This window comes from Ciconia boyciana, chromosome 7 (genome assembly GCF_034638445.1).
Source record: "Ciconia boyciana chromosome 7, ASM3463844v1, whole genome shotgun sequence".
Classification (NCBI taxonomy): domain Eukaryota; kingdom Metazoa; phylum Chordata; class Aves; order Ciconiiformes; family Ciconiidae; genus Ciconia; species Ciconia boyciana.
This window is the reverse complement of record NC_132940.1, coordinates 22,206,043-22,224,064: the sequence shown is the minus strand read 5'-3', so window position 1 is coordinate 22,224,064 and position 18,022 is coordinate 22,206,043. Positions and strand designations below refer to the sequence as shown.

General features: G+C 36.9%; 1 protein-coding gene across 1 annotated transcript; it reads left to right on the top strand.

The window, feature by feature from the left end:
• The first annotated feature begins 10,596 nt into the window (after positions 1–10,596).
• VCAM1 (vascular cell adhesion molecule 1) lies at positions 10,597–17,112 on the top strand. The gene is made up of 7 exons (XM_072868665.1): positions 10,597–10,942; positions 11,703–12,020; positions 12,639–12,911; positions 13,498–13,764; positions 14,205–14,471; positions 15,955–16,225; positions 16,944–17,112. Exons 1-7 carry the CDS (start codon positions 10,597–10,599, stop codon positions 17,110–17,112), a joined length of 1,911 nt encoding a protein of 636 aa, XP_072724766.1.
• The last annotated feature ends 910 nt before the right edge of the window (positions 17,113–18,022 follow it).

Below are 18,022 nucleotides of genomic sequence, written 5' to 3'. Positions count from 1 at the left end.
ATGGAGAAGATCACAAACAAATAGTTCTAAATGTAAGGGAGAAACAGTAGCAGCAGAATTTATGGATGAAAAAGGTTTCTTTTAGTGTAAGATAAAAAGTGTAACCTCCAACCCAAAACACATCATGTGTTTTATAATACATGAAAATAAGAACAAAAGAATAAGAAAATTCTCTATAATATTTTAATTTAACTGAACTGTACATGGTAGCACCATTTGTCCTTCCATTTGAACTACTTGAGAAGACAAAACATTTTTCCTAAAATGTGTGAGATACTGAAGACTTAAGACTATTTAATAATGTTTCTGGAAGAGCTTTTTCCTTAATATCCATTTCCTGTTTTCAATTTTTTATCTGTTTTTTATTCTTTTATATATTTGCATTATTTATTGTGTTTTGTGGAGGTACTGTAAGTAACTCCTGAGCAGAAAGCTGGTGTTTGTCAGGAAAGATTTTAAGTTTTAGAGTAAGAAGAACTTAACGGTGTTTGTAAGAATTTGTTTCACTACTCTTCCAAATAGCCTCTCACTATGTGGATCCTGGAAATTTTACAAAGAAGGTCATGGCAGTGTCTGGCATTCATGCATACATTGATAGTAAATTTCTCAGAGAAGAGCCTGTGAAATATATCTCTGTGGAAAGCACTATTACATTGGCAGGAAGGTAGATTTCATTCCTCTTTAACAGCAGGATTTTAAAGCTGCCTTGGGGTCCTGGGCATTTACTCCATATTCATTTGGGAAGCACAAAGCTGCTCTCACTGTTACTGAACACTTCTGTGTGTTGTAAACCCAGATGTGACAACGCAGACTATACTCGCTTTCACTCCAGGCTCTTGACGTTCCATGTACTTGAGAAAGCTCTCTGAATAATGTAGACACTTCTCTTTTGAGAGACAGCGAGCAATTAAAGGCAAGATAAAAGTGGAAGTTCTGTATCACATATCAAGTTAGGCTTCCATAGCATTTCACCTTCAGTGACCTTAAAGAGTAGCTATGAAATCATTACAACTGATATAACTTGGTTATTATGAGATTACCAAGAAATTACAGATGACTTCTTGCTTGTTTTTATGTCCTATTTCTTCCAATTAGATCCTGCCAGGATTTCCAGTTATTCACAAGGGTTTGCTTTATAGCTATGTGCCAAAAAAATGCTATTCCCAGTCAAGTCCAGTAGATAATTGTGTTTGTCAGTCAAAGCACTGAACTTGGTTGTCTGAGTTTTCGTCGTCTAAAAAAGGATCAGAAGGAAAAAGTGAATCTTAAATGGCATATTGTACAATACAAATTCAGACGAAAACAGGCGAATACCATAGTATGAAATGCATTCATTAAGACATTAAATTTTATAAAGGAGAGTAAGAAATTAAAAGATCAAGGTAAGTTTACAGATAATTCACAAAAATGAAACTAACTTCACAAAGAATGTTATGCAAAATTGTCAACTCATCGTTTATTCATCTTCATAATAATCTGCAGCTTTAGTCTAAATTAATGGTCTTTTTCAACTGTACGGTCCAATCCTTTTGATAACTTAGAAAGCAGTGTTGTCACTTGTATTAAAATAGTAACATGATGATCTAGTAGGAACTAGAAAATAGTGCACATCAATTTAGTAATTGCTTTCCCCCTGGGTAGTTATGGATTTTTAAACACACTGCTTACTTTTCAACCTTGTGATAAATTTCTGTTCATTCTTGTAATCATTCTGTACTATAGACTCTACCTGAAAATTTGTCCTCCTTTACATTAAATGTGAAAACTTTCCAGTAATCTTTTTAAAATAAATTTTATTTATTAATTTTTCCAATTAATAAATTGCATATAAAAATAAATAAAAAATAAACATTCCAATTAATAAATCAAATTTGCAGGATAAAGGGAAACAATCTTTTCTTAAATTGTCTGAGATCCTAAATTGTTAATAGAATATATTTGCTATGTACAAACACATTTTCTGAAGCCATAAGCAGGATCCATACGCTGACCTTAGAGGTAGAATGAACATCTCTTCATGCCGCAAAAGTCAATACAGTCATGGCACAAGACACCTGAAAGTGCAAGAAAAGCAAAGTCAGCAGCTGGATCTTGGTACCATAGCAGATGAATCAGTGTAATAAAATGTAATAATAAATCATTTAAAAGCTGATAGTTTTATATCAAACTCTTCAGAGCAATAATACAGAATTATCGGAGAGTATTTCTTTTTAGTGTGAGATAATTGTATTGTATTCATTCAAATAATCAAGGAAACTTAATGTAAGATGATTTGCTCAAAATCTTAACGAATTCACCCTTGAACATGCCCCTGGAAATTCCTGTGCCTTGATCCTGATGGTCTTGCAGATACGAAGTCACCATGCTACTCGTCTTTCTGTATTCAGGATATCATTACAGAGGTAACACTAACCTCAAGCTCATGAGCCTACCAGACCTTAACTGGATTGGGTCCTTGATCCACAAAAGGATTCAACACTGCATATGCAACATTTACATGTCGTCCTTATCTTTCAGAAATTGTGGGCTGCACAGAAATGTTTTTTTTCCCATTACGATATCCCAGCTTCCAAGTGAAAGCTCTAGGAGTAGCTGCATGGTTGTTTGACCCTGTCAGTAGTTTTTTCATTCAGCAGGAAGAGAACCTCAGCCAGAAAATCATATAGGTAGAGCATTTGCCTGAAGCTGAGCTGTTGGAAGACAGGTACTAATATCTGTTCTTCATGCTGTGGAGCTAATTATAGTCAGAAATGAAATCAATAGAGGCAAAATTTATCTAACCAAAAGGGTCATTAAACCATCAGTTCCTTATGAGTTGGTATTCACATATAATTCTGGGAAATTTCAGGAGGGATCTTTGGCTAAGAAGCATGGGAATGTTGAAAGTCAGACATTTCTCAAGCTAATTCAGCACAGACCTTTATCATGCCTGACAGCAATTTCAAACACGCGTCACATTTCTCAAGTTGCCTCTTATCACTAGAGAGTAACATGGTCTATGATAGAGGGTGACACAACTATGAAAGTCATTCTTGTTCAGTTGTCTATATCAGACAACAAGGACTGGGGCTTTGATGCCTAGCCAAGTAATTGTCTTGAAAGGGGAAATAAATCCCAGCAACTCGCATCCTTCTTGCCCTTGCTTGTCCAGAAAAACTCAGCTGCCCGTGGTTTTTATCACTTACCTACTCCTACATTAGCATATTCCTTCCATGAAAGTGTTAACAAAGCAAGTAGTTAAGATGATACTTAACTCTGTGGGGAAAAATTGAAAGAGAGAAATAGTCTAAGTAACAAACCAGCATGTTGTTGATTTAGGGTAGAGCACATTCAAGAGATAAAGGAAGGGTGCCAGATCCTTAACAGACTTGCAGCTGGCTTTAATTGTCACTCAGTTTAATAGTATATGTACACACACACAAACACACATATTTTGCTACTGCAAAATGCTTTCTCTTGGATACTTGTCATTTTGGCTTGACGGAAGAAAAAATCAGTTAATTCCTTCTTGTTTCTATCTGGAGGGTCATTTCCTTTAGAACTTTCAGTCCACTTCCAGAGAGGGAAAAGTGACAATATCTAAATAATAAAAAGATTTCCTTATGTGTCTTTAAAACAAAACAAAAAAAATGAGCAATCCCTGGAAGATTTAAATCTTTCAGATCCCTGGAAGATTAAAAATTATGATTCTTGAATCATGCAATGTTAAGTCATTTAATTCCTTTCTGATATCTGTGTAATATTTCTACCTGTTAGTGAGCCAGTCCACTGCGGGACTACAAAGATAACATTTATATAATGCAGTGCAGCAAAAATAACATCTATACAGCTGAACACAGCTCTTCAGAATATGAACCATTGTAAGAGAATAAAGAATATAGTCTGTGATAGACAAGTTGAAGGATAATCAATTAGTAGCAGTGCAGTTATCAGTAGCCTGTCTAGGAGAATCCAAGTTCTGCATTTGTTCCAGCTGGAATGGTCTGTTACAGACCTTGCTCTCATCATTCCCCTTTGTCCTTCTGGGTCCATAGGGACATGCATGTACTTCATGACTGAAGAGCAGAAAAGAGGTGGGAAATAGGGAAGCGACTGGTCTCCCTTTTCCCATAGTCAAGGATCTACAAGTGCCTTGGAGAGCTGGTGAGTAATAACAAAGCTTGATCAAAAAGTTCTCCACCCTTTTTTTGATTAACTTCATCTGATCATGTGAAATGCTGGCCTTAATGAGGTACACAACAATATTTAGTGGTATTGGAATTTCATGTGGAGTCCTGGGGGAATTAAGTAACTTTATCGTATTCCTTGTTAAATGTTTTCACCTGACTTTATCTTGCCATATCCCAGGTCCTAGCCAGCATCCACACTTTGACCAAAATCCTACTTTATTTTTTTACTCTGACCATTTTGAATGAGTTTTGTCTGAAAAGCTATAATTCCAGTGAGAACAAATGACTTCAACATGTCTCAGTATATTTGGCTCAAAATAAAAGCAGATCTAACCTCTCATTTCAAAGTTCCCAAAGAGATTTTGAATACTCCGAGGCTCATATTTGAATTTGGCTCTTGATATACACTGGAGAATATTTCAAAAGGAAAACTTTTTTTACATATGTCATGATGAAGACAATAGAAGCTCAGCTACCCAAACTAATAAAGTTTGACTTACAATACAGTACTTGGCACTCTAAGAAGTATGTGGATTAAAGACTATTCAACAGTTTCACTTTTAGATCCAGCATCACTAAAATCATACTTTCTTTTTTTTTAGAAATAAGATTTGGAATTTCCACAGCTTGTTTTTTGCCAGCAACAAGAGACTAAAATAAAAAGTAGGGACTTTTTTCTCTAGTGGCTTCTATTTATTTTTAGATTAACTTCTTGTTCCTTCTGTGAAGTGAAATAGACAATGCCTCTGAATAGAAGAAAATAAGAAATTAGCTATTTTGTAGTCTATGCAAGTTATCATACTTCTGTATTATTTTATCTGGCATCTTTTGTGGATTCTGGATGCCTTCAGACTAACCAAACAGGAAGTGTCATAGGTGGGGAGCTGGTGCCTGAGAAAGATAATGAAGGAAGTAGATGCATTTATTTTTATATACAGTATTTCAGAAATTCCAGAAAAGGGAAAGAAGCAGATGATAGAACTTTCTTAAGTTGTTTCTTTTTTCCCTTTTTTCAATAGATGACAAGTTAGATGCAGAGTACAATTCTAAGGTGTGATGTGGGTTACAGGGTAATGCGTTGGTGTTCTTTTTGTAGCTAGGAACAAAGTTACAATTCCTGAAACAGACACAACCCTTTAAATAGATCTGCATGTAGATCTCATCCTTCCCATCTGGAGATGAAAATTATAGGGAGTCAGTGATGCTCTCCTCCCCCTCCTGGGGGCTATACAGAGGTTGTATTATTGTCGGGTGATGAGAAAGAAGGTGGAGGGAGTTAGGGAAAGCAAAAGGTCAGGGAAGTTCTGGGAACCAAAAAGCCAATAGGCACTGAGGAAGGAAAGAGAGTATATAACCCATATAGCAGGCTACTGAAGTTGTTGAGAACTGAAAATTTTGAGGCTGGTAGATAATTATCTGCTGTATAAGCCACACAGTCAGCAGTATTCATGCATGTCCTCCAGGTTCATGTTTTTTCAGTTACTTGATCAAGATATGACCATATTAAAGGTGTTACCTTGGATGTGGTGCCTGAAGGGCATTCCTTCTTTGTTGATGCAGATATGTTTTCCCTGTGAGAATGGTTCTCATTTGAGTTACAGCACATTCCTCTTGCTTTTATTCTTTAGGCATGATCATACTGTGGAGGTATCAGACACTCTTTGTGTAGGGTCAGAGCTCTTCATCCCAACTGCTTCCGTAAAGCATTAGAAACCAGAAGCTCTGTAAGAGGCTTTCTTATACTCAGATGTCCAGTGCGCATCCCAAGGAGATCTTTCATGAGGTGGGTGAGGGCTGCAGTTTGAATTGGAGACCTAAGTATGAACTTGCTCTAATACCTCTGTGATCTGAGGCTGAAGAATTGTTGAGTCAGACTTAGCTGCATCTTCTCCCCTGAATACCATGCCTTCCACAGAAGGATTCTGTGCTCTCAAGCTGATGGGACACCAAGATGCTTAGTAATAAACATGTTGCATATGTTTCTGTGTTGGGGCCCTGTATAGAAGTTATTACTCCAGCACTGGGTATTTTAGCACAAATCCCAAACGGTGGCTCTAGATGCAGATACTGGTGTGAAGTGCCATGAGCCATTTTCTTGCTGACAGAGGAAACAGAATGTCAAATTAGATGAGTTTCCTTCTACCTTTTTTTATGAATATCCTCTGCCAAAAGAGAAGGATTAGCCCCCTTCTCCACAGGTCCTTGGCCATAAATCACAAAAACAGTGGTGAAGGTTTTAAAAGACCAAATTCTGCATGAGGTTTAGCCTTTCAGTTTTCCTCTGATAGCCTCCATGAGACAGTGCAGTATGGTAAAAATGCAGGAAGAGGGTTAGAAATGTTGGATAACTAACATGCCGGATAACTAACAAGTTGTGTAACGTGCATTTTGTTCAAATAATTCATTAAGGTATCAAGAACTTGTTATCTCTTTTGTCTAGAGGAAATTAATTGAGGTTCATCATATAGGTATTTAACAGGGTTGTAGAAGTAGGAGTTAAAGCAAATGCTTAGCACAGTTCTGAAATGCTTTTCTTTTCTTACATTTCAGAAAAGTCTGAAGTAAGTTTCAGTTTCCTGGAGGACATTTGTATTTTCTGGTGCCAGGCCAAAAATGATGTGTTCAGTATTTCCAAATTCCATTCTGAGACACACAATTGTTTTATCTTTGTCCATCAAAGCCTGAGAAAAGTCTCTTTTGATTACTAGGTATATTGGAAAACATATTTACAGCCCAGTGCTTAATTCTTTTAATGTCTTTTGCCTTTAGTAATATTTTTGTAATACTTTTACATTCCAGTCTTCATTATGCTCTGCGTGTGTCAGAATTTCTTCCAGTTGATCCTATAATACTTGATCTCACTGTGAATCTAGATGCATCCTCTATTTTTATCCCCAGGATCCTCCTCTGTGCCATTTGAATAAAAAGCTAGATTATCTGAACTCTTGAGGTCAACTGCTAAAACTTGTCAGCTGACCTCTATTTGTTTTCAGACAGAAGAGCCAGTTCTGAAAATAAGCAAACTTGATACTCATTGTCCCATTTGCAGGTTGATGCTGAGGATAGTAGGAGCAACAGTAAAGTACATGTTCTCTTTAAAATACATAGAAGACTCACATTTGAAGTTGGGTAAAGAGCAAGTTTTAAGACATTTTTTAATTTCTTTGCAGATCTCTACTTCCTTTAATAATATTTGTTGGCTAACCCTGCTCTTACCTATACTGTCTGAGTTAAATTTGTCTGACCGCTCAGTATAGTAGTCCATCTGGTAAGGATCCGACTCCAGTAAACTTAATGGCAGCTGTCCAGTTTAATTTACTGAGAGCTGGATCAGAGTTATTTCCTATCTCGTGTTATCTGATGAAGGACTTGATTACAATTTTCCAGCAGGCAGATATGACATCCTATGATTATATATTTTTGTGTTTAGAAACTGATTTCCCAGAAATAGGGAAATTTTGCCTTTTCTCCTTCAGCTTAGCCTATGATTATTTAAGCAGTGAAAGCAGAAGAGTTTCACTTCTTGCTTCTCTCTGCCTGTGATTAGAAAGTATTTATTTGCAACTTAACTAAGAGAGTATACTTTTCTTCAACAAACCCCTTTTCTATGAAGTAAAATCACATTCTGTAGATGTTGTTACCTACTCTGGATAGATTTTGGGTTTCTGGATTTGATAACAGTACTTCCAGAACAGTACTCTACTTGCATTTGCTGAGACTTATGAGATTTTTTTTTTTCCTCCTCTAATAAAAACAATGATGATGATAATAAAAATAATATGTTATGGGAGAATCCACAGTGGCAGTTTCAGTGAATTTCAGCTTTAGTGACTTTTGGTTAGGCATTGCTAGGTGCTTCAGATTTCCCTGTTTTATTGTCTTCTGGGTAATTCTTTGGTTGTCTTGTTTAGTTTTTCCCTATTTCTGAATATTGTTGTTATTATTAATTCTTATTATTTTGAAGACATACTTTCTGCCTGAGATCACAATTTTATCTTCCCACAATCATTACATCCCTTTTATATTTATGAGTTTATGATAAGTGTATGAAAAAAGTTGTTGATGCTTCTTATTTTACCTAGTGTAAGGTCTTTGACAGAGTAATAAATGTACTTATTACAATGTGCTTTGGTGTTTCTGTAGCAGCTTGTACTGTCCAGCTATCCTTTGATGAGGATGCAAATGTAGGGGCAGCTGCGGTCAGGAAAAAAGCAGAAAAAAATAGTTCCTGAAGAAGACATGCTGCCTGTAGGCCAGCAGGAGCCTTATATCCTCTGGTACTACTCTCACCTGAACATGGTATTTTGGAGCTAGCATTAGGTTATTAACTGTAAAATCTGCTTGACTCAAAAAAGTATGAGGTTGATGTAGTGCCAGCTTTTCAGCAACCAAATTTCTTTAGCATTTACAGCATTGTTACTTCGGCCTTTATTTTTCCAAGTTATTACTAATTTACTAGATATTTGAATCTGTGCTGTTTATAAAATATACTATATGATGACAACATTTCATAGACATCAAATGACCAAACTATTACATACTGAACGATTTGCCAGAGACATTTTAAAAACATGTATGTTTTCTTCTGAATTTCTTGTTGCTTTTATTTAGTGATTCATAACTACCAAGACGACTACTCAAGTAGCTGAATAAATAAACAATTGAGATTTGGAAAACTTTATCCATTCTTTGCATTCATAGCATTTCCCAATTGAAAATTAAACAATGGAGATGTTATTTTACTTTTTTCATAACATTGTTGCTATATTAACCAGTAATAGTTGTCCTCAGAAATATTCCAAACTGGATTTGTGTACCCACTGGAAACCAAACACTGAAAATAATCCCAGAGTTGTATTATCAACTGCTATACTTCAATTATACATAAAGAGGACATGAGAGATCTGAGAGGCATATCAGTAATGTAATGCATACCAGTAGCATCTTGAAAGAGGGACATTGTAGAGACATTTTTAAAGTGGAATTGGGAAAATCGGTTCATTCGATTCATCCGAACAGGATGAGCCTGATTCACGCTGATCCGGTCAGATCTCCAGACTTCCGTTATCTGACTTATTTCTTCGTTTTTAGGGATCAAAAATACTTAGGAACGTGAGTAATGTCACCTCTTAAACTGGTGGCACAGTTTTCTGAGGGAATACTGAGTTAGGTAAAGTTACTTACAGAGCTGAGTAGTGTTAGAAGTATTCTCAAGACACAGCCCTACACAAATACTCGCACCGAAAGCAAACTTGAATAACTTTTCCGTTTGAGATACAGTGCCGTTCAATTACTTGGAACTCCCCGCATTCTTTCATTTTATCAGTTGTCTCAGGATCAGGTCTTGACTTGGTCTTTTTAAGTCGAGTAGGCCCTGTATCGCAAGCGTTAAGATTTACTGTTTTCCTTGGCTTTACTGTTTTCCTTAGAAACCGGCAGCAGAGGGCGCTGAGCCCGCCGGCGGAGCCCGGCGCGGGGCGCTGCCTCCCGGCGCGGGGCGCGGGGCGCGGGGCGCTGCCTCCCGGCGCTGGCGTTCCCCGGCCGAGGATTTCCCGCCCCACCTCGAGGAGCGCTTCATAAAGAGCGCGCCGGCTCTCCCCTAGCATACTGGTGCAGAGCAGCAGGGTCCCACTGTGCTTCTTCGCAGGAAACAGAAAGCGAGGCTTTTGAATTTACTTTCTTTTCCTACTAACAGCAATTACAAATGTTAAAACAGGTGGGAAGAATGAGCCAAGCTGCGCTAATAGTTTTGTATGTGCTAACGACTGGTAAGTTGGGGGGGGGGGGAGGTGTTTGCTTCATTTGTTTTTAATTTTGTTAAGTGTAAACTGACCTACAATTTAGTTCGACCTTTATTTCTCTTTGTTCCAGTTGCTTTTACATCTCAGTGAATACAACTGCCAGTTGAGTAGTTTTGTCAAAATGTCAGGAAGCTTTTTTTTGACATTTACTTTGAGCTTTTCTGTGCTCTGCAATGACACCGTCATTTTCTTACTGATTTTGCTAAAAGGTGGTCTAGGGGACAACTGCAGTATATCACTGCATGTTTAATTTTTACGGTCATCCCTGACAGTATCAGTCAAGTTTGGTACTGAATGCCCTGTTGAAAGTGATTCTGCAGTTGTCCTCGCTATCTTACTTACCACCCCTCCCTTCAAATGTTACAAAGTTTTAGAACCAGATCCACCTGACAAAAAAAGTTATATTGTGCCAATGCATTTATTTTCACCGACAGCATTGGGTTTATGCCCTTTTATACATGAGAACTGTCTGATAGAGTCATCTGAGTCTGTATTATCTTTGACAAAAATAGCAATGTTTATGGGGTATTTTGGAGATGTAAACCACTGTATGAGCTTTATTAGTTTAACCTCCACACAACTGTAAAGTAAACTTGCAAAGTAATGACCTCATGTCACAGTAGAACATGAGAAGAAATGGGAAAATAGATGTTGAGAATGCTGCTGAGTTTATGTGCATTCTCCCTTTTGTAGCTAAAGCTTTTGAAATGGAGATTATACCTGCTAACACAATTGTTGCACAGATTGGAGAAACACTCATACTCACATGCAATACTACTGGCTGTGCATCACCAAGTTTTTCCTGGAGAACTCAGATGGACAACCCTCTTGGAGGAACAGTGAACAACCATGGGACATACTCTACCTTGACTATGAATCCAGTTAGCATTGTGAATTCTCATGATTATCTGTGTACTGTCTTCTGTGGTGAGCAAGAGAAAAAAGAGAAGAGTATCAAAGTTGAACTTTACTGTAAGTAAAAATGTAACATTCTCTTTAAGTAGTACATGTTTGTAAAAAAAAAATCAGTAATTGTATTTAGATATCATGGTTGGTAGTTAACTGATAATGCTAGGATAATGAGTCTGCTATAGCTCAACATATATTTACTTGTAAGATTCCTTTATCTGTCTGTTCAGGACTCTTTCTCAGCCCCTTTCTGCTTAACTTTCTGCAGTGAAGGTAGTACATACTGGTCTTATTTATGCTTATTCTTGGTAATACTTGAAAGCCAAAACATAGACTCCCCAAAAAGTTCATAGAGCTGGAAAAAAAAAACAAAACAACAAAATAACCAACCAATGTGGTTGAGATGAATGTATTTGGGAAACCTGCAAGTGCAGAGCACCTAATCAAAGCCTTTGCAGTTTGCAGGGGAATGATTCAGATGTCTAAACCTACAAGCATAGAAAACAGGATACCACCAGTATATGGATTGCTCTGGATGCCTATATTTAGGCAGCTGTATCACTGCCTAGGTGCCTTGCTGGGCCTTATTAGATCATTTGTGATCATATTTCAACAGTTGTACAAATATAATTCCTGTTAGTGTATGAACTGTTTATAAAAGACCTGTGTGTCTTCATATCAAGATATGTCTTGTAATAAAGTTGAGATAACATCATGTTCTGAACACCTCTAAACTCAAGATGTTTGATGTCTGGATCTTGCTCTTATGTTGACCCTAGAACTCATCTCTGTTAGACTAAAGAAATGGATTTTATTCTTTTAGCTTTCCCCAGTGATCCTATCATTGAGATCAGACCATCCTTAGTTGCTGGAGAACCAGTCACTGTCATCTGTAAAATTCCTGATGTGTATCCTTCTGATCACCTGGAAGTACTCCTAAAGAGAGAGGAACATGTTCTTCATGAGGAAAATTTTTATGAAGATGACAGCACAAATACAGAGACAAAAACTGTGACATATTCATTTAATCCCACGGCTGAAGATATTGGGAAAGAGATTACCTGTGTGGCCAAGTTACCAATTGCTAATATGGACTTTGAACCCAAAGAAAGAGTAACTTCTCAGAAACTGAATGCAAACTGTAAGTATTTTTATTCTAGGGCTTTCACACCAAGTACTTTTTAATGTTAAGTTTCATGGAATGGGTTTAAAAAGTGTGTGCTATAAATCATTCATAATCTGCACTTATCTATATTATTTTTGTAGATAATCTATTGTATTCAGTAGAATTCTGTTGTATTCAGTAACAATCATTGAGTCAATTAAGTACCCACTGTTGTTCATGACAGAAGTTAGGCAATGCTTTAGTAACTCCTCTCTCACTTTCTTACCTTGGGCACTGGTGCTCAGTCAGAAAGTAAAGACCTGAAGAAAAATGGCAGCATGCAGATAAGCAATTGTTTTTAAAATTGCCATTGTATGCTTAGCAGTTCCAAGTTTATAGTTCTAAACAATAGGGAAACAAATGTAAGAGTAAAAAAAATAAAATTGTACACATTTTGTCTAGCTTAGCTTTCAAAGCTGCAAGATAAATCTCTCATCAAGTCTGGAAAAATTGTTCCACTGTGTTACCAGAATACATGTTATTCATTTTTTCTTGGTATTGTGTGAAATGTACCTCTAGGGAAGCTAGTGTTAAAGATGTGCATGTCATTCTTCATTAACTTACTGACCTTATCTCTCTTTTGTTCTCTTCCAGTTGGTCCACAAAATACTGTCATTACTGCATCTCCAGGCAACTCACCAATGGAAGGAGACTCTCTAAAACTCACTTGTGTGACTGAGAGTAATCCACTACCACAAATAGTTTGGAGAAAACATCTGGCTGATGAAAGCATTCGGCATCTGATAGAAAACAATGTCCTTTCTATTCCTCATGCCCATTTCACTGATTCAGGACTGTACATCTGTGAAGTAATTAATCTGGTAACTAATAAAACAGAGAAAGCAGCTGTGGACATTGTTATACAAGGTACAAGTCTGCTTGAATTTAACTTGTATCATCCAGTACCCAACTGGCAGCTGCCTGTTGGATTGGAGGATGGTGAAACACTGAAAATTAGGAAATTATGGGGCCTTCTTTGTTATGTATTCAGAATTTAGCTCTCAATTTACTGCTGCTCTTCATGGGCTGTGGTTTTCATTTCTATGCTTAATTTTCAGCTAATTGTCTCTGTACTACTGTTGTACATGCATACCTCTATATATTTCCTGCAATGCAACACTCAAAGTGATAAAAGAATCTGAGAAAGTGGTGGTGTGGGGGACGCTGTTATCTCCTTGAAATGCTAATGTACGTAGCAATTTCACAGGGACATCATAGTCTCCTTTGAACTAGTAGTTTTAGTCATTAGTAGTAAATTTAGTAGTCATTTAATAGTAAAACTATTTGGGATGTTGTTGTTGCTACTGTTTCAATAGAGCCAAAAGTCTCAGATGGAGCCTGGGACCAAAACCAAATTAACAGATCCTTGGGCGAGCAATTCCTGCTTTCTCGAAATGCTCTCCATGTTTAGTACTTTTGCATTAGTATAACAGCCTTTTCTTTTGTCATGCAGGTGCTCCAAACATTGCAGAACTCTCCATTGAGCCTTCTACAACAGTTCAAGAAGGAGAAAATGTTTCCATACAATGTACTGCTGAGAGTAACCCTCCTCCCAAGATTATTTTAAGGAGAAAATCTGACAGTGCAGACATGGGACCTTACAGTGAGGGGAGAATTCTGCTTCTTCCATCTGTGACATTCCTAAATGGAGGAGACTATGAATGTGTAGCCGAAAATAAGTTTGGGAAAAGTAAAAGTGAAATAACATTTAATGTGCAGTGTAAGTATGTGTAACGTTTTCCCAATCATTTAAAAATAGTTAATTCTCCACTTACTTCAGTGATAAATGTAAGCAGCAAACTAAGCAAAACCCTGTGAGTACAAAAAAATCACCATAGTCCTCTGCTCTTCCCCAAAGAAAAGAGCAGTGCTGATGAGCAAAACAAAGACATGAAATCTTTAATGTAATGACAATCTTAAGTCAGGATCTGAATGAGCGAGAAACTGATCTACCTTCTTAACATTCTTGGTTAGAAGTACTTGGTTAGTACGTTTAGGCTATAGAGTTTGTATGGAAGCTCTGCTACTGTGTGCTTTACTTATTCTGAGAATGAAAAAGAAATTAACTTTGGGAGGCCAACAACCTGGCATCCAGTAGGACATATTGGATCCACCTCTAAAAAATCCAATGGTGATTAACTACAGGATTCTTCCTTTCAGATGGACCAAAGAATACAATGATATCTGTTATCCCTGCTACTGCTGTTAAAGAAGGAGAAACTGTGACGATGAAATGTACTAGTTCTGGTAATCCATCTCCAGTGATCTCTTGGAAGAAAAAGAAGGCCACCGGGGAGACCGAGAAAATTTTTCAAAATGCAACTTTAACTATACAGAACATAAAAAGTCAAGATCTGGGGCTTTATGAATGTGAAGCTTATAACCAATTTGGCAAAGAAGAAAAAGCTGTGAAATTACTTGTTCAAGGTTAGTAGAACAAGACAGAGCACAAGTTGTGGAACACAAGTTTTTTGTTTAATGTATTTTAGATCCAGATCTTATTCTGTGAAGGACAGGGGAATTCTGTCATTTAGGAAGCTTTAAAGACTGAAGGGTGAAATCTGCCTTAGTACAGATAGCTTACGCAAAGTTCTCATGTCAGTTGAGCTTCCATCACTCCTTCCAATTGGCAAATGTATGCATGAGGCAAAGAGGCTATGCAGTGCCTGTATTTTCTTCCAAATAGGTCTCAGTAGAGGATCCAGATACCTGCATACAAAAGATTCAAAGAGGAAGTACATGCTGAAACTTCTCTGTGGAGGGACTGACCGTATTACAGCCCTTTGGTTCTGCTTTAACTCTGTATCCTGTTCTCGCAAGCTGCATTTAAGCTATACCAAATGCTGATTCCTCAACCTACATGCAACGATAGCAAAGTTTCATTTTGAGTAGTATGTGAACTTCTCTGCTTTAGCCCTGATGCTTCTGTTTATTGCATGGCAATAGTGTATTGCTTAGGGATCACCTCTGCCACTAATTCATCTTTACTTATTCTTTACTATTTTTGTAGCTACACCAAAAAATACACTTTCAGTTTTCCCTTCAAGCCCAGTGATACAAGGAGAAAGTGTTACCATCTCTTGCACAACTGCGGATGTTACATCTGTTCAGAATACTCTGAAAGGTGATGGGATCACAACCCTTGAAACAGTAGATGGCAAATGTACCACAGACAGGGCTCAGTTAAAGGATGTGGGAACATACGAATGCATATCATTAATGAACTGGGAGAGCAGTCTCAGCACGTAGTACTTTATGCCAAAGTTTAGTTAAAATAACTACTGTACAGAGTTAATATTAGGATTTGTTCTAGACAGACAGAATGACATCTTCACATCAGTTCCATTAAGAATTGTCTTTAAAAAAACTTAGATGAATTGCACAGGTTCTTGTCCTAAGCGGTAGCATCTTAGTGCTAATGAAAACTTCTGTCCAAAATGGTAGATGCACAAAACAATTGCTGCTTCAGGATTTCTCACAGTTCCACTTCCACCTTTGAAAACATGATGTAAAATTGTGGAACCTAGTGAAAAAAATACTGTTCTAGGGCTCCTTCCTTTGCCTTTTCTGTTTCTCTTCTGTTGAAAGAGGACATCAACCTCTGGGTCTGTTGGTCTGTGTCCTTTCATGAACTCAAATGAATAAACAGTGAATCTAAAATAAGAAAAGAAGAATAGGCTCCATATAATGTAAAAGATATGCAACATGCTCCATCCATGGATAAAATGTTCTTTCTGTCAGCTGCTGTTGACTGCAGTGTGTGAAGAGTAGTGTTTAAAGCTATATGCTCGAATATTGTAGTGAAACCATTAACTGAATTAGTACTTTGTGTGTAGAAGCTGCTGATACCTCATGAGTTTTTTGCTTCTGTTTGTTGCTAAATCCTACCTTGCATTTCTTTTCTTTTCAGTTCCTCCCCAAAATGTTACTGTGTTAGTATATCCATCAGAAAATGTCAAAGAAGGAGAAAATGTCACTATTACATGTAGCACATACAGTAATCCACCATCGCAGATGGTCCTGAAAAAAGTCCATCAGGAGAAGGAAATTATTCTGCCATCAGTGAATGGAACCTTTATACTCTACAATGTCACCAAAAACGATACAGGCAGATATTTGCTTGATGTTTTCAATGAGGTTGGAAACAATGTCAAAGTGATTGATATAGCTGTTGTAGGTAGGTAGATCTATTGCCTTAAACTTATTTTGTTTGTACTTTCTAATGAATTTTGTGTCAAGGTGAGCACAACTAGTTCATTGCTGATCCTTGCACAGCAATACTGCAGTTAACCTAAAAAAACCCCCCAAAATCAAACCAAATAATAGAACAGCTGGTGAGAATAAGCTGTATTTAACGTTCTTTCAGTGTGGATGTTATTGTCTCTCTTACCTGAACTGGTGCAGTAGCTTTAAGGATAGGGACAGAAATGCAGCCAGGATCCACCTTTTTCTGTCCACACACATGAACAGTGAAACTAATCCAGAGAAAATTCTGTTTCACAAAAAGGTCTAAAGATTGGGCTTTTTAAACATGGTCTTCTCCTGAAACGTTGTTTCCAGGAGGTAGAAATGTCCCCAAATATTTCCTGGGTAAAATACATGTTATTCTTCTTCTATTCTTAATGAATTCCATGGTATTCTTCGTTGTAGATGATATCAGATAGGTTTGAACTTGCACAGCAAATTCAAGACCAAGATAGTGGCTAGGAATTAAAGTGTGTAATATAGTTACTAAAGAAAAAAGCATAAGGAAAATGTTTTGAAATGTGCTTTGTGCATGAAAACAGAAACAGTGTTCCAAATGAAGGTCATTAATAACACTGCTTTTACAGTAATATACATGTATCTGTTTCAATCAGGTTTTACACAACTTTTTTCTCCTTTTGTGTCCATTTTCAGGAAGATCGGAAAAAACAGATCAAATGATACCAGTGGTTATTGCATTATCCTGTGTAACAGCAATAGCAGTACCTGTAGTTGCAATTTTGATCTACGTGTCAAGAAAAGCAAAGATAAATGGATCCTACAGTCTTGTAAAAGCACTCAGGCTGAAAGTGTGATTGCATGAATATAAGTCTAAGTTCATAATAAGCAATGTTATTTATTGTTGTGACTGGTTCTACTCTTCTATAACATATGATAACAAACAAGTGACTTAAGAACACCGCCATATGCTAGCAAATGGATTTTTTTCCATGTTTTGATAAGTATTTCAGTATTTAAATTAAAGAGAAAGCTAGCATCCTGTCCTAGACATTGGTAAATCACTTCTGTGTTGAAGCATGCTGAACAAAGAGTTCCCTGGAGAACTAGGTTTGTACATAGTGTATAATTTGTGTTATAAATATGTTCAACTGAATATCAGTTTGTAAAATTGCAGTCTTACTGCAACTGTACAGAGAAATGTTGTTAATTCAAACATATAAATCAGCATTACTTGAGCTGACCAGATGACAATATTTTATTTTGTGTTACTCTGTAGAGTGAATGTTTTTAATATAATTTGTCTGCTTGTGGTAATGTTTGGAAAATGTTCTCTTTTCACTCATATTGCCATAAACTCTGTACCTTCAATGAAGTTACACAATCACTGGGCTATGCATTTCTAATTAATTTAAGATCTCAAGGCTCATTTGTGAAACATTGTATTTTAAATATTATTCAGAAAGTGTTTGGGATTATAGTCTAGTTAGTTTTAGGACAGCTCAGGTATTTTTGTAGGGTTTAATCATTCTCAAATCAATGTCAGAATTCTGTTATTTCGTGATGAGCCAAATCAGACCCTTCATTTAGAATATAAGCTGCCACTAAACATGCTTTACAGATTTCCACTGCAAAATAAAATGACCAGTAGGTTTCTTTGACTACATCCCGCCTAGTGATTCTTGCTTAAGATTATGTCAGAATACACATTCCTATGGAAGGAACCAGTGAAAACTATTATCCTCAGCAACAGCAGATTCAAGGGTCATGGGAAG